At 48.7% G+C, this 22,228-nt stretch overlaps 1 protein-coding gene across 6 annotated transcripts in view; it reads right to left on the bottom strand.

The window, feature by feature from the left end:
• TSC22D1 (TSC22 domain family member 1) overlaps nt 1-22,228 on the bottom strand; it is a 69,253-nt gene that overhangs the window by 29,278 nt on the left and 17,747 nt on the right. Inside the window, exons 2-3 of one of the 6 annotated variants that reach the window (XR_013232202.1) lie at nt 8,472-10,578; nt 257-8,403 (exon numbers count right to left, since the gene is read on the bottom strand). The exons of 4 other annotated variants lie outside the window; for them this stretch is intronic. Coding sequence is in view for 1 of the 2 variants with exons in the window: in XM_077344050.1 (XP_077200165.1) it covers nt 10,386-10,578 (193 nt within the window). In the remaining variant the exon portion in view is untranslated. Of the gene's footprint in view, nt 1-255; nt 10,579-22,228 lie in introns of those variants that run through there. One more of the 6 variants, XM_077344050.1, reaches the window with a different exon arrangement.

Genomic DNA, 22,228 nt, shown 5'->3' with positions numbered 1-22,228 from the left:
AATGGGCAAATGAGATGCAATTTAATAAAGATAAGTGTAAAGTTCTACATCTGGTCAGAAAAATGAAAAGCATGCCTACTGGATGGGGGATACGCTTCTAGGTAACACTGTGTGAACGAGACTTTGGAGTACTTGTGGATTGTAAACTAAACATGAGCAGGCAGTGTGATGCAGCGGTAAAAAAGGCAAATGCCATTTTGGGCTGTATCAACAGAGGCATCACATCAAAATCACAAGATGTCATAGTCCCATTGTATACGGCACTGGTCAGACCACACCTGGAGTATTGTTCTGGAGGGCTCACTTCAAGACGGACGTAGATAAAATTGAAAGGGTACAGAGGAGAGCGACGATGATGATCTAGGGCCAAGGGACCAAGCCCTATAAAGATAGGTTGAGGGACTTGGGAATGTTCAGCCTGGAGAAAAGGAGGTTGAGAGGGGACATGATAGCCCTCTTTAAGTATTTGAAAAGTTGTCACTTGGAAGAGGGCAGGATGCTGTTTCCATTGGCTGCAGAGGAGACGACACGCAGTAATGGGTTTAAACTACAAGGACAACGATATAGGCTAGATATCAGGAAAATAATTTTCACAGTCAGAGTAGTTCAGCAGTGGAATAGGCTGCCTAAGGAGGTGGGCTCCCCCTCACTGGCAGTCTTCAAGCAAAGGTTGGATGCACACTTTTCTTGGATGCTTTAGGATGCTCAGGGCTGATCCTGCATTGAGCAGGGGGTTGGACTAGATGGCCTGTATGGCCCCTTCCACCTCTATGATTCTATGATATAGAAGATGGAGCAGAGTTGTTTTCTGTTGCCCCAGATGGTCAGACCAGAACCAGTGGGTTGAAATTAATTCAGAAGAATTTTTGCTAAAAATCCAGAAGTTCCTGACAGTTTGAGCGGTTCCTCAGTAAAACAGGTTTCCTCAGGAGGTGGCAGCTTCTCCTTCTCTGGAAGTTTTTAAACAGAGGCTAGATCGACATCTGACAGAAATGGTGATTTTATGAGCTTAGGCAGATGGTGACTGGGTGGGCAGGAGGGGATCTGCCAGTGTTTGCCTCTTGTGGCCCTTCCTTGCAAAGTCAAGGAATTGCTGATCACCATTGTGGGATGGTAAATGAATTCCCTCCAGGCCAGGCTGGATTCTGGAGATTTTTGGTGAGTGGCTGGGGGATCACTTGGGGATGAAATTGAGGTCACTGTGGGTAGGCAGGTAGTTGTGAGCTCCTGCATTGTGCAGGGGGTTGGACTAGATGACCCTGGAGATCCCTTCCAACTCTATGATTCTAAGTCTCTTCTAACAAACCTCTCTTGTACCTGGCCAGAGACCTTCTAGTTTCCTGGAGCCCCATTCTGTCTGCCCATCTTGCCATATTCCAGCATAGGGGTCTCAGTTTCTACTTACTGAGACTTAGTCACACTTCTCCTTAGATGTAGGATTTGCATCGAAATCCATTCCACAAACTTCAAGAGGACACTGAAAACTTGTGGCCTGCTCCCTTAAATCCAAAAGGGCACGAGCTACTGTTCCCTTTGTGTGTTTGCATCAAAGGGCAATTCTTCAAAACTTCGTTCTTAGGCAGCTTTGATTCTTTTATACAGGTGTTCTCAGCAGGTTTGCTCCAGGATGACTGACTTTTAGAGGGCAGAGAAGGCATTAACCATAGAGCCAGACTTCCGGGATTACTACAGGGAGGTAAGAAGAGTTTTTCCTTCATGCTGCCACAGTGGCAAGAATTTTGATTGCTCAGCGGTGGAAGCAACCAGACTTACCAAACGTGAAATACTGGCTCAGTAAAGTTGGAGCTTGGGGAACAGAAGTCCACTGGGAGAGTTTCAAGATTGCTGGCATTTCTACATGGAGTACATTACGAAGTTGGTCTTATGATTTGTATTAACCCAGGTGAACTATTGGAGACGGATGATATACTTTTGCTTTTTTTTATTCTATTCTTAATAAAAAACTCTATTAAGCAAAAGATCTCAGCCCAAGCATGGTAACTGGAGAGTGTTCTCTTCACAGCCCATTCTGCTGCCCGTTTATCCCTCTTCCGGTAGCCAAGTCACCCGCAGGTTAAGGGGATGATCCCATCAAAGCTTGGAGAGGAGGCAGAGCAATATTGTAGGAATTCCTGTGCTACTGGAAGAAATAACAGCCACTTAAAAACCGACAGGAACCCCTACATCAGAAGTGCTTCAGTCTTTCCCACAAATAAACAGAACAAGAATCCTGCAGGAGGCAAACCATAGCAGTGGCCAAGGACTTTGGACAGTCAGCCAAAAGGGCTATACGCTAGTGGTTCCTGTGGCCGCCATCTGAACTACCGGCTGGGTTACACTTTTATTGGAGCAGAGTTTCAAAACAGTTGCCTCTGGCATCACACTAAGCACCCCTGGAAGCTGTGGAGATCGTGGCTTGAAGGGGATCTATTTTACCTACCATGCATGTCAACACCAACACCATCTGTGAACACAGAAAGGTGCCGCTGAAAAAACAGCTTCACACAAAGCGTCTTTCTCCAGAAGCAGACCTGCATGCCATTGGGACGTGATGCTTGCACCTTCAAGAAAATCCAAAGGCGATGTAAAAACTGAGTGAAGACAGTAAGTGGGAGTCGCCCCTGCTCCAGAGAGTGTAAATTTTTGTAATGTTGCTCAAGTTTGAGAAAGGACTGGACTAAGGCCTGATGAAGGCTGAGAAGTGGGAAAGCTGTGCTGAGAAAACCAATTCAGAGAAAAAAGCAGATGAACCAGTTAATACTAGAACCACAAGACTCACAAAGGTATCTGCAATAGAGGTGGCCAAAGTGTGGCTCTCCAGATGTACGTGGACTACAATTCCCATGAGCCCGTCAGTGCATCATGGATAATGTCAAGAAGTTAAGGGTAAACTCAAGGTCTCAGAAGGACCGGCACCACGATGCATCCATGACTGATGCTTTAACACTATTCATGGTGGAAGGAGGTTGTTCATATAAAGCAGCAGTCCGCAACCCTTTTCCGGTTGCGGACCACTGCCAAGGGGTGGGGGGAGAGGGTGACCGGGGCCTACGCAAATGCAGACCTGCCGCGCATGCACGTTTGCACTCCTGGCAGGGGCGCAAATGCGCATGCGCGGCAGCTCTGTGCATGTGTGAAACTTCCGTGTGTGCACCTTTGTGTTGCCGGCGTGCCAGCAGCCACACTTCCCTGCATATGTGTGCCTGCATTGCCTTCAAGCAGGCAGGAGCAAAGATTGTGCGTTGGAGGAAGTGAAATCTCCCGTGTGCTCAGCAATAAGGAGGCTGAGAATCCCCACCCATTCCCCCAGCTATTATATCCACTCAGAAGCTGAAGGTCCTAAGGCAAGGCAGGCTGTTTTGTCCTGCATCAGCCATTGTAGAAATTAGTTTGGAGAGGGGTCCGCAGCTTCTTCTATCTTCCTCTCGGTACTGGAAGGTAAACAGCTGGGGGGGAAGGGATGTGCACTTCCTGAAAGCATGGGCCCATAGCACATGCTACATGTGCTACGTTGTTAAACCGGTACTGAATAAAACGTCTAGAAGCTTTTCCCTTTTGTATGGGATGCGCTGGGTTGTCCCCTGTTGGCAATGGACTTTGCTATTTGTCTCTGCCTCTCAGCAGCTTTGGCAACACTGATGCAGGATAAGTCTGGAGTGAAGACAAATGTGCAAATGAGGGCTTGGATCTCCCAAAAGGTTTTCACATCTCCAAGAGTTCTTGCAGCACAATCAGAACAGGGAAAGCCTCAGGAGGGACCAAGCTAACTCTGACAGATCCTTTAATTTCGCAAAGAATGTTTTTGTAAGTTTTTAGTATAATTTAGTATCTGTTCAGAAAATTAAAGGTAAAGGTAAAGGTATCCCCTGTGCAAGCACCGAGTCATGTCTGACCCTTGGGGTGACGCCCTCCAGCGTTTTCATGGCAGACTCAATACGGGGTGGTTTGCCAGTGCCTTCCCCAGTCATGACCGTTTACCCCCCAGCAAGCTGGGTACTCATTTTACCGACCTCGGAAGGATGGAAGGCTGAGTCAACCTTGAGCCGGCTGCTGGGATTGAACTCCCAGCCTTATGGGCAAAGCTTTCAGACGGCTGCCTTACCACTCTGCGCCACAAGAGGCTCTTGTTCAGAAAATTAATAAAGCCAAAAATGGACAAAATAGGGTCAACTTTAGAGTCTATGATTAAGAAAAATATTTTTACAGCCTTTAGTTTTCAGTGGCTGTCTGCTCCAATAAAAAAACTTGACATTTGGTCATCAACCAAATTAATGGTTTTATATAACAACAATTACTTGAAAACATGGATAGATATTATAAACTATTTGCAAAAATTGTCATCCTTACAACTGTTTCAGTTTGGAAGGATTGCTAGTTTTGAAGTGATTTTGCAAAAAAAATATTTTTTTAAATCCAAGACATTCCAAATACTGAATAATAGGGAAAATGACCATTAGTCATTGTGAGGGGTTCTTCTCCCCAGAGATATAGGAAGACATTTTTGGGTATTATCCACCCTTGCTTCAGGGAGGCAGGGACACTTTTTCCCCCTTCCTGCTTTCTGTAGTGGACATGCCTCTCAGACCCAGTTCAAAACTTCCAGCATCAGTATGCACCATGGTGCAGAAACTAAAGATAGGAACATGTCATTGGTCGAAATTTCAACAGGAAAACTCTCTTCACTGTAATGACAAACACTGCAGTAACAGGAAAAACAGCACAGCCTTCAGAACAAGTAAAAAACAACAACATGCTAGCAGGCAGAAAGAAATAAGGTTAGATTTGAGCAACCTCTAAGGAGGGATAAAGATTCTTCCTATACCTCTGGGGAGAAGGACCCTTCACATGTAAGACTAATGGTCATTCTCCCCCAGAGGTGGAAGACATCTTTGGGACCTCCCTGAGCAATGTCCCAAGATGTAAGGGGAGTTGCTCATCTGGAGGTAACCTCTTAAAGGACCAGCCTGCCAAAAGCTGCATCAGTAGAACTGAACAACTCCACCTTGTAGTATTTTGTGGATGTAACTGATGACCATGTTACCGTCTTACATATCTGTTCTGCTGAGGCTTGACTGCACAGGGCTGTTGTTGCAGCTGCACTTCTGATTGATGTGTCATGATCCTGCCCAGAACCTGGATACCTGAGGCTTTCTAGGCCTGAACGATGCATCTTCTGATGGAGGATTTTGGCCCCCATATTGGGTGCCGCTACAAAGATGAAAATATGTTCAGATTTTCTGGAGTCCTCTGTTCTCAAAAGAAGAGCCTTCAAGGTGCGCCTGACATCGAGGGCATGCCTTTGCCCAGAGTCTGGACAAAAGGTAAGCAAGTCAATTTTCTGATTTCTATGAAAAGATGAGTTGACTTTAGGAAGGAAGGTTGAATCCATCCTCAGTGACCTTGTCCTTATGGAATATGCAGAACTTTGAATTTGTCAAAGTGCCCCTAAATATGAAATTCTTCTGGCTGAGTTCACATCGACCAGAAACAGAGTTTTAATTCTTATTAGCTTTAGTCTTATGTTCATAATGGGCTTGAAGGGAGCCTTCATGACAGCATTCAGTTTCCAATTTGGGAATCTATGTCGAACAGGAGGACACAATAAGAACGCTTCTCTGAGGAACTGAATCACAGGTGGATGTCTCAAAAGACATCTCTTCTGGAATGTGGGGAGCACTGTGGAGATGGCAGCAACCTATCTTCTCAACATAGCTGCTTTGAGGCCTTGGTCTAAACCATCCTGCAAAAAGGCCAGAGCATTCCCTATTTCAGGTGATGATGCAAAAGTGTACCCTAAACCACCATTCCCGGCTATGGAGAGAGAAGTGTATCCGTCATCTCCAACCCTGTCTGGTAGTAACGGGAGAAGAATGAAGGAAATTGATGATTCCAGTTGGAAGCAAATAGATCCACTATGGGATTCCTGAATTTCGCCATGATTGCTTTGAAGACCTCCTTGTGAAGAGACCACTTGCCTTCCAAGATCCTTGTCCTACTGAGCTAATCCGTTTGACAATTCACTCCCCTTTATATTTTCTGCCCTGATGGAATGGAGGTGACACTCCAGCCACCGAAAGAATCTCACGGCTTCCGTATGCAGCACTCTGGACTTTGACCCTACTATATTGTCCATTCACACCAACACTGCCTTGCCCTTCATAATAGTATGTAGGCATGTGAGAGCTAGAAAGATGGCTCTCATCTTTAGAACATTGATTTGAAGTTGAGTCTTAAGTGTGGTTCAAGACCCCTGCACCAGATTCCCTTACGTCATGGCTCTCCACCCCGACAGACCGGCATCGGTGAATACCTCCAGTTCCTGCTGAAGAAGGAATTATTTGCCCGCCTTGAGATTGGGTTGGTTTCACCACCATCCAAGGCTTAGTTTGACTGTTGCTGAGATCTTTAGGGTCTTTTCCCTCCTGTTGATTATGCTTAGCTGATGAGGTCAAAGGAAGGTCTGTAGAGGCCTGGAAGTAATCTTGCCCATCGTACCATGTTCTGGCATGAAGTCAAAAGACCCATAAGGATCATGAGAAACATCAAGGAGGATGAGCTTCCTTTGATCACCTGGAGGACCATGTCCCTTATTTTCTGGGCTCTTTTGTCTGTGGTAAGAGTGTCGATTTGGTGTCGATCAGAACTCCCAGATGCTCAATCTGTTGTGAGGAGTTTAGGCAATTTTTTTGGAAGTTTACTATGAACCCAAATTTTTGCAAAACAGTAGGAAAGTAATTTATTTAGTGTTACAGCCACTGGCCTTAACATCTAACAATAAATGAGCTAAACGGATTTAAAAGCGATAAAAGAATAACACCTGAGGAAAAATTATGAAAAGAAAATTATAAAATACAGAGTTGGCTTAATTATAATAAATACAGACATTCCTGCTTTAGAGATGGACATGTACAAATTGATTGCTTAACTTAAATGATAATAGCATAAAAGAGGTGACCTTAACCATTATAAATGAAATTGTATCTGCCAGTAAAAAGTTAATACAATCCTCTACTGTTCTGATAGAGTGCAGGATGACCTATTATAACCTAGTGAGGAGAGTGTCATATAGTGGGCAGCAAAAGAGGTTTATTGGAAAGGGAAAGTTTTTGATGTGCTTGGAGGCATATGGACAGAAACGATGCTCCAAGGGGATTTTATTAGGTAAGACCTGCAAATAGGTGAAGGATATTGTTTGAACACAGGCAGTCCTTAATGGGGCATTGGAGAGATCTGCTAGGTTCCTTGGAAGGGATTTAACTGTCTTAAAGTGCGAGTACCCTACCGAAAACTGGAGTTCTGAACTGAGCAGATGTCATGGTTTGCCTCCTTTTCAATTACCCATTTCGGGATTGTTTTGAGGTCCCAGGTTTCAATGATCTCTGGAGGGGGGGGGGTACATCATACAGTTAAAGGCTGGGGTCATTACCTTGATCCAGGAGTTCTCCTTTGAGTAGAACTGGTGTCCATATATAGCAAATTGGCAATAAACTGCTAGTGTAGCAAATTCAGGCCCATTTTTGTGAGAGATAAAATGGCCCCAATGCTTTTTTCTGGACAGTAAGATTTGTGTCAAGTTCTCTTATTAGCTTAAAAAGTCTTTGATCAATATTGCTGTTATCTAATTTTTGCCAGTCTAGTGCGATCGATGGAGTCAAAGGCCGAGGAAAGATTCACAAAGGTGACAAAGAGTCTACAATTATTTTTGTTAGTATATTTTTCATTGAAGGCCCTCAGAACGGGGCAGTGGCCAATAGTTATCATGACTCTCTTGAAAACCTGCTTGTTCTGGGTTGAAAAGGTTTGTCTGATCGGCCCCACTGATCTCACTTGGCAAGCAGGTGACAAGTATATCATTTTGAAGCCATATCCAGAAGACTGCTATGCCGATAGTTCACTGGGTCTGAGCAGTCACCCTTTTTGAAAATTGGGTCTATAATACATTGTTTTCAGGGTGTTGGAACTTTGCAAGATTCACTGATTTCTGAAAATAATAGAGCAAAAATGGGGCCCCACCAATGAGTATTTGATGTGTATAATTCAGGAGAGATCAAATCTTATCCTAGGTCTTTGCCTGCAGTTAATGCATCGATCAGTTGAGTACATTCAGTGATAGAGACTGGATCCCAGCTAGGTAAGAATTCCTGATCACAACCTACATGTGCATAAGAAAAGGAAGATTGTGGAAGGTTGTAAAAGGGAGAGATAATGTTTGTGCCATACATTAACTGGGATAGAGAAGGGGCCTTGAGCAATCAGTCCCAGGATCTTTCATCATTTTTGTTTAGAATAGTGAGGGTCGGTTCTTCCCACTGGGGTATATTAAAGAGATTTGTTTCCACTTTAAGAACTGTTTATATTGGCATCGAAATTGAATCAAAGGTTGAATAGAATGTTCTGACCCTGCTGGTGTCAGAAACCGCTTGCTGTTGGGATGAATACCAAATTAAGAGGTCGTCCAAGTAAAGGTGGACATGGATCTGCTGGCTTCTGAGTATCGCCATGGGGCTGATCAATATTTTGGAGAACTCTTCAGCCGTGGGGCTGAAGAGTTGGGACTTGAATTGGAAGTGTTGATTATCCCCACAGAATCACAGATAGGTATGTCTGATGGGAATATGGAGATAGGCCTCCTGAAGGTCCAGCGAAGACAAGAACTCCCCCAACTGGATGCCCTTAGGGATGGAATGGAGCATTTCCATCCTGAATGTGCTGCCCTAGCCGGGCACACACAGGGTTAGTGCAAGGGCAAGCATGGTTACAGAGTCAAGCAAGTTCAAAGTGCGTACCAGATAGTAGTCAAAAGTCCAGTCCGGGTCTTATCAGGAATTGTTAACGGACAAAGTCGAAAGGAGAACCAAAAGAGTTGTCGTTTATCTTTACCAAGGTCAAGCCAGGAATCTGTGGAGCATTCAATCAAAGCGTAGTCTAGTCGGGTGAAGCAAGGGTCAAGCCGGGAATCAGTCAAACAGAGCTTCTCCGAAGCGTCAGTGAGCAGGAAACCAGTCAAGGCAACGGGTGGACATGTGCACAAGGTTGCACCCACATGGAGCAGCACTTCTGCTGTGCTTAAGAACAAGCTGAGCTGTCACACCAAGTGGCTGCACCTGGCACTCAGCCTTCCTCTAATGAATGAGCCCCACCTGAGCCCAACCTAGCCTGTTGCTTTAGTCTAAGCCGAGCACTTTGCCTGTGTGTTGCCAATGTTGTTCTCCTGCATTCCCTCCTGCACTCTGGGGATGAGTTTGGGCTGTTCAGGGGTGTTGCTGCAGGCTGAGGTAATGCTGGTGCAGAGGGCATGGTGCTTGTCTGGCTGGGACCTGGTTGTGGCTCCCTATCGGGACTTGCCTCTCTAAGCAGCACCCTGCTGCTTTGCTCTAGCTCCTCCACTTCTTCCTCCAAGGGAGCTGGCAGAATGAGCTCAGGCAGTGGTGCAGGGGCACCCTCTGGAGATGGGGCCATGACACTGAACTTCTTGACCTGTGTCAAATGATTGAGCCCTTTGAGGTTCAAGATGGCTCACTAGGCGCAGTTTCTTTTTGGCATAGTTTAAAAAAGAAAGAAGTACAGGTCCAAGCCCCTCTCATTGTGGGGGTTCGATCTATTGCTTGAATTTCCATGAGATGGCTTATGGCCTTCATAGTTCTTTGTCTCTTTTTCAGTTGTCTGCTTAGCAGGGAGTGAATGAATTTTTCTGGTGGGGGGAATTGAAGTTCTAGGCCATATCCCTTGGTGACCACTTTGACAGCCCATTGATATGAGACTGCCTCAATCCATTCCTGTTGAAAGAGAAGCAACCTGCCCCCCACCGGAGCCCATCTGCAGTCGGTTCTTTGATTGCTCGGTTTCCTGGGCAGCCTTATCAAATTGGGTTTGTTTGGAGAACTTGGAAAAGCCTCCCCTACAGTATGATTGTCTGGATTGGGACCAGGAAGATCTTCTATCCTGACAGATTCTGTTAATGGAAGTAATAGAACAAAAGGAAAAGCTAAAAGGGTGCCTTTTGTCCTTTTTCTTTACGAACTCAGGCATGGTTCTCTTCTTCTCCTTAAAGTCTGAGAGTACACTGTCCAGGGTGTCCCCAAATAGCATCTCCCTTTGGAAGAGGATCCTTTGCATGAATGTCTGCTTGCCAGGCATGCCATCAGAGCCCTGCACACAGCAGCGGAAGAGGAGGAAATAATATTACAGGCCTTCAATATAGCTGCCTCAAGGGTGGCATCTGCCGGATTCAGTCAATCTCTTATACTTATCGCCCAACTGTTGAACAATCTTTCCGGGCCACAGAATATTGGCCCTGGAAGAGGCACGCAGCGCCATAGCTGATGCCACATAAGAAAAGTTAGAATAAGTTGCAGAAATAAAGAGTTTTACATATATTGCAAATATTAATCCCAGTGTTTTTGAAAGTCTTCCGGCAGTCTTCTGTGGTTGACCAGATCTGTTAATTTAGCCATTAGAACTAATCCTCTCAGTTTAGAGCTGCATGAGTCAATGTGAGGAACCTGCAGTTGCTTCAAGCTGGTTGGGATGATGGGTCTTGCTGCTGTTGTTGCATGGAAGAAGAATTCAGCACCCTGTCTGGGGATACATGCGGGTATAATGCTTAATGACATGTATTTGGGGTCTAATACAAACCTACACTTAAAACACAGTTTGCAATTTATCGTGAACTTTTATCCAAAACATTTTTATTATTTTACAATTCTACCAATAGGATCTTGACATTTCCAACATTTACCCATCAGTTTGTTTGGACATTTTGCTAATAATCTTAGGTGTCAAATATTAAATACCACCTCTAAAACAATCTTATACCAATTTTCACGCAGTGCTTGGCATTTTGTCAATTTCACATTTTTACACCATAGTTGTTCCACTCCCCCATATTAATAGTCACACCAAAGTTTTGCATCCACTTTATCATGCAAGTTTTCACTTGTTCTGACTCAGTTTCATATTTGAGCAAAGGTTTATAAATTCTGCCCAAAAGATTCGGTTTGTCTTGCATTATCAACTTTTCAAATTCAGTTTGCTCGCTCAAAATTTCTTGAGAGTCTTTTAATTCTTCTTTCATCTTAGATGTCCATTGCATGTAAGTGAGCCAGTCCAGAGCATCTTTGATAGACTCTTCACTGTTTTCAGAAAGGTGTCCTGGAGCTTGAACACCCACCACAGTAGTGTCAACCATAGAAACCTGCAAAAATTGTTCTACATACTCGATTAATGGATACAACTTTTTTGCATAGGAAGGGAACTGTTTATTTGCCATGGGATTAGCCCATTCCTTTCTGAACTGATGTTCAAAATAATCTGGCAGAGGAAAAATTCTAAACTGAGATTCCTCCGCCAGGAAAAATTCTGACTTGCCCTTGGGGCCTAGAGGGTTCAGGTAAGTCTATATCGACCTCTATTTTGTTGCAAGTTAAAAATTCAGTATCAGCCCTGTCAAAACAATGATATTCCCCCAATTCCCCCGAAGCTCAGAAGATGTTTCACAGGCTCCTGCGGATGAGAGGACTACCTCTTCTGCTCTCCTACATAATAGGACTAAGAGACACAATGCTGGTAACTGGGAATTCCCTATTGAGAGGAGTAGAAGCCAAAGTATGTTGACCAGATTTGTCTTGAGAGGTCTGCTGTCTACCTGGAAAGAAAACCAAAGCTGGAAAGTCTGGTCAAGCTCAAGGACAGAGATCCCTCCTGCTCATTCATGTGGGAACAAGTGATACTGCCCAGTGCAGCCTGGAGCATAAGAAACAAGACTACGTGTCCTTGGGGGGAAAGTGAACGACTTGGGAGCAGAGGTTGTGTTTTCGTCAGTTATTCCTGTTAATGGCCGAGGTTTAAGAAAGGGAAAGAAAAATCATGCAGACAAATGACTGGCTATATCACTGGTCTCAATGGGAAAGGTTTGGGGTTTTGGACCATGGATCACACCACCATGATGAAGCTCTTCTATTGGGAGATGGTTTGCATGTCACGAGGGTAGGAAAAAATGTCTTTGTGAATAGTCTTGCGGACTTGTTGAGGAGAGTTTTAAACTAAGTCCAGAGATGTACATTCAAAGTCTAATTCTATGACAATATCCATAGATGTGAACACTGCAGATTTAAAGGGAATATAAATCAAGTATTGAGGCACTGGGATACCAAGGTGGCAAATAAAATAGACTTCTGTAGAGCCTTCATTCTAATCCTAAATACTATCTATAATTGTCCACAGCTGGGGCACTGCAAAACACCAATAATTCAGCAGTTAAGGTAGTTACAGAAAGCAGTGAAAGTCCAACAATGGAACAATTACATTGTTATGTGTTTAAAAAGTCTGAAACATAAAGCTTTAAGATACTAGATGCTAATAAAATACTAGAACAGGAGGAAACTCAAGCTATTTTTAAAATTGGAACTATGGAACCTAGGGGGTTGAATAACTTGTTGGACTTTTGTTGCTTTCTGTAACTACCTTAACTGCTGACTTACTGGTTTCTTGCAGTGTCCCAGCTGTGGACAATTTAGCATTCCCTTCACCCTAATTTAGATGCGTCTGGAACGCCATAAACTACGAGTAGCTATTGTTATAACGACCTTGTAAGTCTCTGTTCTGTTTTTGTTTTCTAAAAGTTTAAATGATAAGAACAATATAGGCTGTTGTAATTTGGTAATGTCTTTGTAATATACTATATTCCTGTTATAATAATTGGAATGTTATTCTAGATACTCTGTTTAAGAGACATATATTTGCTAAATTGAAGTTGGTCTGAAAACAATAAGTATGTATTCATGACATTTATCTTTTATATATATTATATTTATTTACTAATTACTGTTGTACAACCACTAATTGCATCTTTGTATTTTCTAAGATTTAATGTCCCTTGACAAAGCTAGTGGGCGAAACGCGTTGGGACTGCTTTGAATATAAAAGAATAAAGAAATGACAGAAGATTGAAGACTCTAAAGAAATCTATTTTATTTGCCACCTTGGTATCCCAGTGCCTCAATACTTGATTTGTATCTGATTCTTTACTGGGTCCTACCCCTCTTAATGTAATGTTTGATTTAAAGGTAATGACACATATGCAGGAAACTATTAACTTACAGGAAAGATCAAAAACTAAAACCCTGGTCTACACGTATGAAGGATTACGAATTACTAATGCACAGAGTATGGGAAACAAGCAGGATGAACTACAAGTCCTAATAAAGGAAGGAGACTGTGATCTAATAGGCAATACAGAAATCAGATGAGATAACACTAACAACTGGAATAATAGGATTGAGGGGTACAACTTATTTAAAAAGGGCAGACAAAGAAGAGGGAGGAATAGCACAAGAATATATATATACTTGTGAGCAAATACACATATTTCAGCATAAGAGTTCAGCTCAGAATCTGGATAAAAATAAAAGGAATAGGAAATAATAGTGATATTCTGCTATAGACCACCAGGCCAGGCAGAGGACTTGGATGAGATGTTCCTAGACCAAATTCTCAGAGAGACAGGACCTGGTGGTCATGGGAGATTTCAATTGCTCAGATATCTGTTGGAAGACCAGCTCTGCTAAAAATGAAACGTCCTATAAATTCTTGACTTGTCTTGCTGATAACTTCATTTCCCAGAAAGTGGAAGGGACAACCAGGGGGTCTTCTGTTTTAGACTTTATTCTCACCAATAAGGAGGAACTGGTTGCTGAGGAAAGGTTGTGGGAAGGCTTGGTAGTAGTGGCCATGTGATTTTGGACTTTATGATCTTGGGGAAGAGAAAAGTTTAATGTAGTCACACAAATAGGCTGGATGTCAGGAGAGCAAATTTTAACAAACATAAAATTAAGCTGGGTAGAATCCTATGGTCAGAAAAACTTGAGATGGAGGTCCAAGAAGGTTAGGAGTTTCTCAAAAGTAAAATACTTAATGCACAATCACAGACAATTCCCTTGAGAAGGAAAACTGGGAGGAACCTAAAAAAAAAACAGGGTGACTCTATAAACAGCTTTCAAATGACTTGAATTTTAAAAAAAGACTCATTTAGGAAATGGAAGGAGGAACTTATTACCAAGGAGGAATATAAACAAATAACTAATGTTTATGAGGAGAGTGTTAGAAAAGCTGAATCTCACTCTGAGCTTAGGCTAGCAAGAAATGCTAAACACAACAACAAAGGGTGCTGTGATTGTATTCAAAGTAAAAAAAAGAATAGGGACACAGTGGGACAATTGCGGGGACAAGTGTCGGGAACCCGCTTGCTAACTGAAAAACAGGGTGCCCCTTTGAAGAAAACGTCACGCCAGGCCTGGTGAACGATACAACAGGAACAAGCTTTATTTCAGCAACGTGGAGTCCGCTGGTATGGAGTAAGAGCTTCCACCGAACTCCAGGTGGAAGCTCCCTTTTATACAAAACCCACCTCCTTAGGCTGTATTGCCCCACCCAGTACTTGCGGAGGGAACATGCTGATACAATCATGACTCATGCACATATGCGAGGTTTTCCGGGGTTCCTGATGGCCCATTTTCCTGGAACAAAGGGCCATCTCCGGGCCCTTGTCAAAAGGTGGAGGGGGACATTGAGGTTCTTTAGCGGCCATTGCCACCTCAACGATCGGGTGGGGCGCCCAGCTGCCGGCTTGCCTATGATCACCATGCCCTACCTCGGTGATCGCGGGCGCCTCTGATGGCGGGGTTCGGTCCCGTTCCCAAGCCACCAAGGACCGAACCACGACATTCTGCCCCCCCAAAGGTCCATTCTCCAACCCCCCGGGACGGCCAGGATACCGCTTGTGGAAACGTTCAGTGAGTCGGGGCGCAAGGACGTCCGCTGCCCAGACCCATTCCCGGTCCCCCAAAGCGAAGTCCTTCCATTCCACGAGGTACTGCAACTTCCCCCTGTGGAGTCTAGAGTCCAGGATATCCGCCACCTCGTGGTGCTCCCCCCCCGGCAGGACCTCGGGCGCTGGCGGGGAAAACACGGGGTGCCAAACGTCACCGTCCGGAGTTTTTTTTAGAAGGCTCACGTGAAAGACGGGATGGATGTGCCGGAGGTTCTTGGGGAGCTTGAGCTTGACCGAAACTTCGTTGATCGGGGCCAAGACCTCGAAAGGCCCCAAAAACCGAGGGCCTAGCTTCTTGCTGGGCAAATTCAACCGTAGGTTCCGGGTGGAAAGGTAAACTCGATCCCCCGGTCGGATCTCCTCAGCTGGTCGTCTCTTCCGGTCAGCGTCCTCTTTCTGCGCTGCCTTGACTTTGTGGAGCTGCTCCTGCAGCGACTTCCAGCAGCTCCCGGCACGCTTCCCCCACTCGCGAAGGTCGGCCGATTCCCGGGCGGGGACCTCTCCAAGCTCCGGGAAGTGTCTCAGGTCTGTCCCGTAGACGACGGCAAAAGGCGACATCTCCGTGCTGCTGTGGTCTGCGTTGTTGTACGCGAACTCGGCCAGGGGGAGCAGGGGCACCCAGGTGTCTTGATGATAGGAACCGAAACACCGCAAGTACTGCTCCAGTACTTGATTAACCCGCTCGGTCTGCCCGTCCGTCTGGGGGTGGTAAGCGGAGCTCAGCCCTTGCTCGATGTCTAACAGGCGCAGGAAAGCTTGCCAAAACCGGGACACGAATTGTGAGCCCCGATCGGAAATCACCTTGTCCGGCAGCCCGTGCAGTCGGAACACGTGATCCAGGAACATCCGAGCCAACTGTGAAGCACTGGGGACACTGGCGCAAGGAATGAAATGGGCCTGTTTGGAAAATAGATCTACCACCACCCAGATCACCGTTTTCCCCTTGCTGGGAGGCAAGTCTGTTATAAAGTCCATGGAGATCACTGACCACGGCCGGGTCGGGACCTCGAGCGGGTGCAGCAGACCTTTCGGCTTGCCAACCCCCGGCTTGCAGGTCAGGCAGACAGGACAACCACTGACGTAAGCTTTTGTGTCCCGCCGCAGACTGGGCCACCAAAACCGCCGCCGGGCCAACTTCCAGGATTTTACGAAACCGAAGTGCCCGGCGGTCTTAGCATCGTGGCAGAGGCTGAGGGCTTCCCGTCGTAGCCCTTCCGGGACGTAGACAGCCTCCCCCCTCCGCCAGAGACCGGAGTCCAAAATCAAAGAGTCCCGGAGCTCAGCCAGCTCCTCGTCTGTCCCGTAGGCTGCCACTAGGCGGTCTCGGAGCGGGGCGGTCGCCGGGTCGGGCTCCCATTCCTCCCTGGCCCGCCGCCTAGTGACGACCCCCCGTCCCAGCTGCTCCTCACCAAACACGGACCTGGTGCAGGGAGCGTACCCCTCCCCATAATGCGGCAGACGGGAGAGGGCGTCCGCGAGGAAATTCTCTTTGCCGGGGATGTGACCAAGCTTGAAATTGTACCGCGAAAAGAACTCCGCCCACCTCATCTGCTTGGCGTTCAGGGATCGCGGTTGCCGGAGCGCCTCCAGATTCTTGTGATCTGTCCAGACCTCGAACGGCTCCTCTGTTTCCTCCAGCCAATGCCGCCATTCGGTGAGGGCGAACTTAATCGCAAACGCCTCCTTCTCCCAGGTAGACCAGTTCCGCTCCGTTTCGGCGAATTTTCGTGAGAGGTAGGCCGCCGGCCTCAGCTGTCCCGCCTTGTCTCGCTGCAGGAGAACCGCCCCGGCTGCTGTGTCGCTGGCGTCGACTTGTACCACCATCGGCTGGGTTGGGTCGACGTGCAGTAGCGTGGGCTCAGACGCGAAAGCTTGCTTGAGGGCCAGGAACGCTGCCTCCGATTTCTCATTCCAGCCGAGCGCTGCGCTGGGCCGCGTGGCGCGAGGACCTCTCCCCTTGGTACCTAGCAAGTCCGTGAGGGGAGCCACTACGGAGGAGTATCTGGGGATGAAGCCTCTAAAAAAGTTAGCAAACCCCAGGAAGCTTTGTAGCTGTTTCCGGGTGCGGGGCCTTTCCCAGGCCAGCACCGCCTGCACCTTCTCGGGGTCCATAGCTATGCCCTGGGCTGAGATGCGGTAGCCCAAATAGTCCAGGGAGGGACGGTGGAATTCGCACTTAGCCAGCTTCACGTATAGGTGGTTTGCCAGCAGGCGCTTTAACACCTCCCTCACCAGGGTCACGTGCTCTTGGGGATCTTGGCTGTAGATCAGGACGTCATCCAAATAAACCACCACCCCCTGAAACAGAAGGTCCTGCAACACCTCATTAATTAGACTCATGAAAACCCCAGGTGCCCCGCTTAAGCCGAACGGCATCACTTTAAATTCGAATTGTCCCAATTGACAGTTAAACGCTGTTTTCCACTCATCCCCCTCCCGGATGCGTACCCGGTAGTACGCCTCCCTTAGGTCCAGCTTAGTGAACAGAGTCCCTTTGCCCAGCCGGGCCAGCAAATCCGGGATCAGCGGGAGGGGGTAAGCGTTCCCCGCTGCGATGGCGTTGAGGCCCCGGTAGTCCTGGCACAGCCGTCGGGACCCATCCTTTTTCCGGACGAACAAGACTGGAGCTCCCATGGGACTGGAAGCGGGCCGGATGAAACCTCGGGCCAGATTTTTATCCAAAAACTCCCGGAGGTCCTTGAGCTCACCCTCACTCATCTTGTAGATGCGCCCTTTGGGTAGTACCGCCCCCTCTGGGATGTTGATAGCGCAGTCCGTGCGGCGGTGTGGGGGTAGCTCGTCCGCTTCCCGCTCGCTGAAAACGGCTGCGAGGTCTCGGTACTCTGGCGGGACCTCGGGCTCTGGTTTCTCCTGCTGCGCCGCCGCCGCTCCCCTGGGACGCGCCGCCGTCCTCTTGTGGCTGGAATTCTCGTGGGGGACCCGATGCCGTGCACCCACCGTCAAGTCGAACTTCAGGGTCCCCGCCCGCCAGTCCACCACGGGGTTGTGTTCCTTCAGCCAATCCAGGCCCAACACCGCCTGATATCCCGCTACGGGGACCTGGATCAGCCACCGCAGCTCTTGGTGGTCCCCTATGTGGATGGCGATAGGACCCACCTCCTCCCCGAAAGGTCCCCCCTGAATCGGGCTGCCGTCCATCTGGACGAAAACCAGGGGAACCTTCCGAATGCGCTTCGGTAGCCCCAAAGCCCGGGCTATCTGGGGGTGGACCATGCTGTGGTCGCATCCAGAGTCCAAAAGAGCCTCCCCCACCCAACTTAGTCCGTTCTCCGGGTTCCGGAGCTCTAAAATTACCACGTTCGGAGGTCGCGCCTCATGCTGCAGGGGTTTTCCCTCGCACCGCGGGACCTGCTGCCCGGCGCCGTCTACAGCAGGTCCTGGCCGTTTCCCGTCGCCTGGGCGCTTCCCGGTTCGTTGCGGAGGTCCTCCGCCCGGCGTGCCTGCTGGGGGCGTGTCGCACCTCCCCCCTGGGAGAGCCCGCGGTCCTCCCCCCCTTGCCGTTGGCACGCTGCTGCGAAATGTCCTGACCCCCCGCATTTCAGGCACAGACCTTCCCGGCGTCTCCTTTCCCGCTCGGGGTTCGGGGGTCGTTTGGGGCGAGAGTTGTCGGGGCCCGGTCTCGGCGCCTCGGCTGACCCGCCTTTGGCCTCCCGGGGGGGTGCGGCGGCCCAACCCAGGCTGGCTTCCAGCTTGGCGACCACAAAACACCACCCCTCCAGTGTAGACAGATCTTCTTCCGTCCCCTTGATCACGGCCCATTCCCTGAGCTTCGGGTTAAGGCCCTCCCGGAAGTACTCGATTTGGGTCTCCTCGTTCCAGGAGAACACCTTGCCTGCTTCCCTCCGGAAAATGTCTATATAGTCCATAACCCCCCTAGTACCCTGTCGAAGTCCCTTGATCCGACTCTTTGCCTTGTCCTCAGCCTGGGGGTCCTGGAATCGTCGGCGGAGCGCGACCACGAAGTCCTGCAGGTCCCGAGTTGCCGGGTCGCCGCGCTCGGCCAACCCTAGGTACCACTGACCCGCCTTGCCCTGGAGACACGAGGCCACCCCCCAGACCAAGTCCTCGGAGTCCTCATACCGGTCTCCATACCTCCGGGCATGCGTCAGCGCGTGGAGGAGGAACTGCGGGAGGTCGTCCGGCGTCCCGTCGAAACGCGCCTTAAGCTCTGGGGGGGAACGTTTTGGAGAGTAGTCCGACCCCCTCCGGATCCGGGATTCTCGGCGTCCGCCGTCTCGTCCTGCTCCGCTCCACCGGCTACCAACTTGCCCAACGACGCCGTGCCGCTCCCTGCCTTGCACGTCGCTCCTGCGTTGGTCCGGCTCTCGCCGCCCCGTCGGCTCACCCGCTCCCCCGAGATCCTCTGCTATCTCGCCTCTCCGCTGGCCGTCTCGCCTACTCGGGACTGAAAACTGCTCCGGGTCGGGGTCCGGGGCCCGCTCACCAGTACCGGGCTCGTCCTCGTCGCTGGAGACGTCCTCACTCGACGCGATCCCCTCCGCCGTTGTATTACCAGTCCCCCCGGGCCCGGCCCGAGCTTGCTCACGGGCTTCAGCTGCCTGCAAGCGCCTGGCCAAGTCCGCCATGGCCCGCCGCAGGTCCTCTAGGGATTCCTCAGGTCCTACCGGGCGAAGCGCCTGCCTCAGCTGGGTGTCCCAGGTTGGGGCCATCCCCCAGACCTCGGCGCGCTCCCCGCCGTGCTTGGGAAACCCATGGCCCGGCGCCTTCCCTTGGCCGCCGCTGCCGAGGGTCTCGGGGTCCCGGACAGCTGCTCCTGGCCCCCCGATTTTCGGAGGAAATCTCCCGGGGACATTAAACTCATGTTCCCGGGGTTCGTGGGGGTCGAGACCGCCCCGTTGCTTGAAAACGCCATCTCTGGATCCGTCCCGATAAGCGCTCGGATGCGATGCCGACCCTGGAGTTCGGTGGGAAGCTCTTACGATGTCGGGAACCCGCTTGCTAACTGAAAAACAGGGTGCCCCTTTGAAGAAAACGTCACGCCAGGCCTGGTGAACGATACAACAGGAACAAGCTTTATTTCAGCAACGTGGAGTCCGCTGGTATGGAGTAAGAGCTTCCACCGAACTCCAGGTGGAAGCTCCCTTTTATACAAAACCCACCTCCTTAGGCTGTATTGCCCCACCCAGTACTTGCGGAGGGAACATGCTGATACAATCATGACTCATGCACATATGCGAGGTTTTCCGGGGTTCCTGATGGCCCATTTTCCTGGAACAAAGGGCCATCTCCGGGCCCTTGTCAAAAGGTGGAGGGGGACATTGAGGTTCTTTAGCGGCCATTGCCACCTCAACGATCGGGTGGGGCGCCCAGCTGCCGGCTTGCCTATGATCACCATGCCCTACCTCGGTGATCGCGGGCGCCTCTGATGGCGGGGTTCGGTCCCGTTCCCAAGCCACCAAGGACCGAACCACGACAACAAGAAAGTGAAACTGCACCAGGGATGAAGAGAGGGCCGGACTGCTCAGGACCAACATTAATGTGAATGGGGATCTGTATTTCCAGATACACAAATTAATTTTAAACTGAGAGAGGATCAATTACATAATTTTCTGAATTTGAAAAATCAATGCATTTTAATAGCTAAGCCCATTGACTCCAATGCCTTATCATGGATACATGTAATTTATTAGTTAACACCTGCGGCTACACCTTTTACCAATGCAACATATACATAGTTGTCTACCATTGGAATGATTCCGTAGAAGTGAACAATATCTCCATGTGTGGGACTTCCTTCAGTTTGTTACTGTTATTTCCAGTTGATGGCCTGGCAGTAAAGACAATGGCTACAACCTTCTAATTGATCATACAGTTATGAGGGATTGTCTATAATTCCGCATCCTGGTCTGTCCTCGTTCAAGTCTTTGGTTCTTACCAGGCTGAGAAAGCAGCCTGCTCCTCTCTGGAATGCGGTTTTGGATTAGCACACATGCACAGAAGCAGGAAGGCCTGGAGGATCATTGTCCATGGGGTCGCGATGCGTCGGACACGACTTCACACCTAACAACAACAATCTTATTGTTGTCATGCAGATTTGGGAACTCCCCTGTGTCTATTTCTTTGCTGCAGTAAATGAATAAATATTGAAAAGGCTTTCTTCTCAGTGTAATCAATTGGGAGCAACACTGGGCAAAAGAACCCTGATTTGGCCGCCTGGCTATCACAATTACACAAGATTTCTGGAAGAGATATTTGTTAAATGAATCAAGTAGTCAAATTCCAAATGACTTCAGAGTAGCCTAAGCTAAGAAAAACTGAAAGAAATACACGCAAGTGTAGAGTGGATCTGGTGGCTAATAACATTGTCCACCATGCCCTGAAGGCTCAACTAAGGACACCACCCCCTCCCCATTTGGGTGACGGATGTATTTTAGTCCGCCCATGGAGACTTGTGGAATCCTAGAGATGCCTGAATGCTCTGTAGGACCCGATGCCCTCCGGCATCTCGCTAACGGCCTTGGTGGAGGACTGGCAGTCCTGCCTGGCAGTTGCCATTGGTGACATGGCTCCTCGATGCCCTCTCCACCCATGCCTCAAACAGGCTCCTTGATATTCCCAGGAGCGTTGGGAGAGGAAGAAGGAAGGGAGACGGCTGCAGCGGGTGCGGAGGAAGACTTGTGACGAGGCAGCTAGGACATATTGCATGCTTATGAAGGAGCATGAGATGGCGGTGAAAGTGGCAAAGTGCGACTTCATTGCTGTGGAAATCATGTCTGCAGGCTCTCACCCGGCACAATTGAGTGGAAAGGCTCTTATAGAGCTTCTTGTGGCGCAAAGTGGTAAGGCAGCAGACATGCAGTCTGAAAGCTCTGCCCATGAGGCTGGGAGTTCAATCCCAGCAGCCGGCTCAAGGTTGACTCAGCCTTCCATCCTTCCGAGGTCGGTAAAATGAGTACCCAGCTTGCTTGCTGGGGGGTAAACGGTAATGACTGGGGAAGGCACTGGCAAACCACCCGTATTGAGTCTGCCAAGAAAACGCTGGAGGGCGTCACCCCACGGGTCAGACATGACCTGGTGCTTGCACAGGGGATACCTTTACCTTTACCTTACTGCCATCGAGAAGGGGGCACCAAAATTTTAGGAAACTGGATTGAGCTGTGAGGCATTCGTGAGCTATTTTGCCCACAAAGTCTTGTTGCTCCGCCAAGATCTACCTGCCACGATTGATACAGATTGCGATCCGGAAGCTCCATGGCTGTTGCGGGAGAGAAGATTTGAGGGATTCAGACCGCTCTCGATAACCGAAGTGGACAAACTGCTGGGGTCGGTGAGATAGACAACTTGCCCCTTAGATCCTTGTCCGTCCTGGCTCTCTCCGTGTCACAGTCCTGGCATTTCTTGGAGGTCTCCCATCCAAAA

This window comes from Paroedura picta, chromosome 6, assembly GCF_049243985.1.
Source record: "Paroedura picta isolate Pp20150507F chromosome 6, Ppicta_v3.0, whole genome shotgun sequence".
NCBI classification, from domain to species: Eukaryota; Metazoa; Chordata; class Lepidosauria; order Squamata; family Gekkonidae; genus Paroedura; species Paroedura picta.
This window is presented reverse-complemented; position numbering and strand designations above follow the sequence as displayed.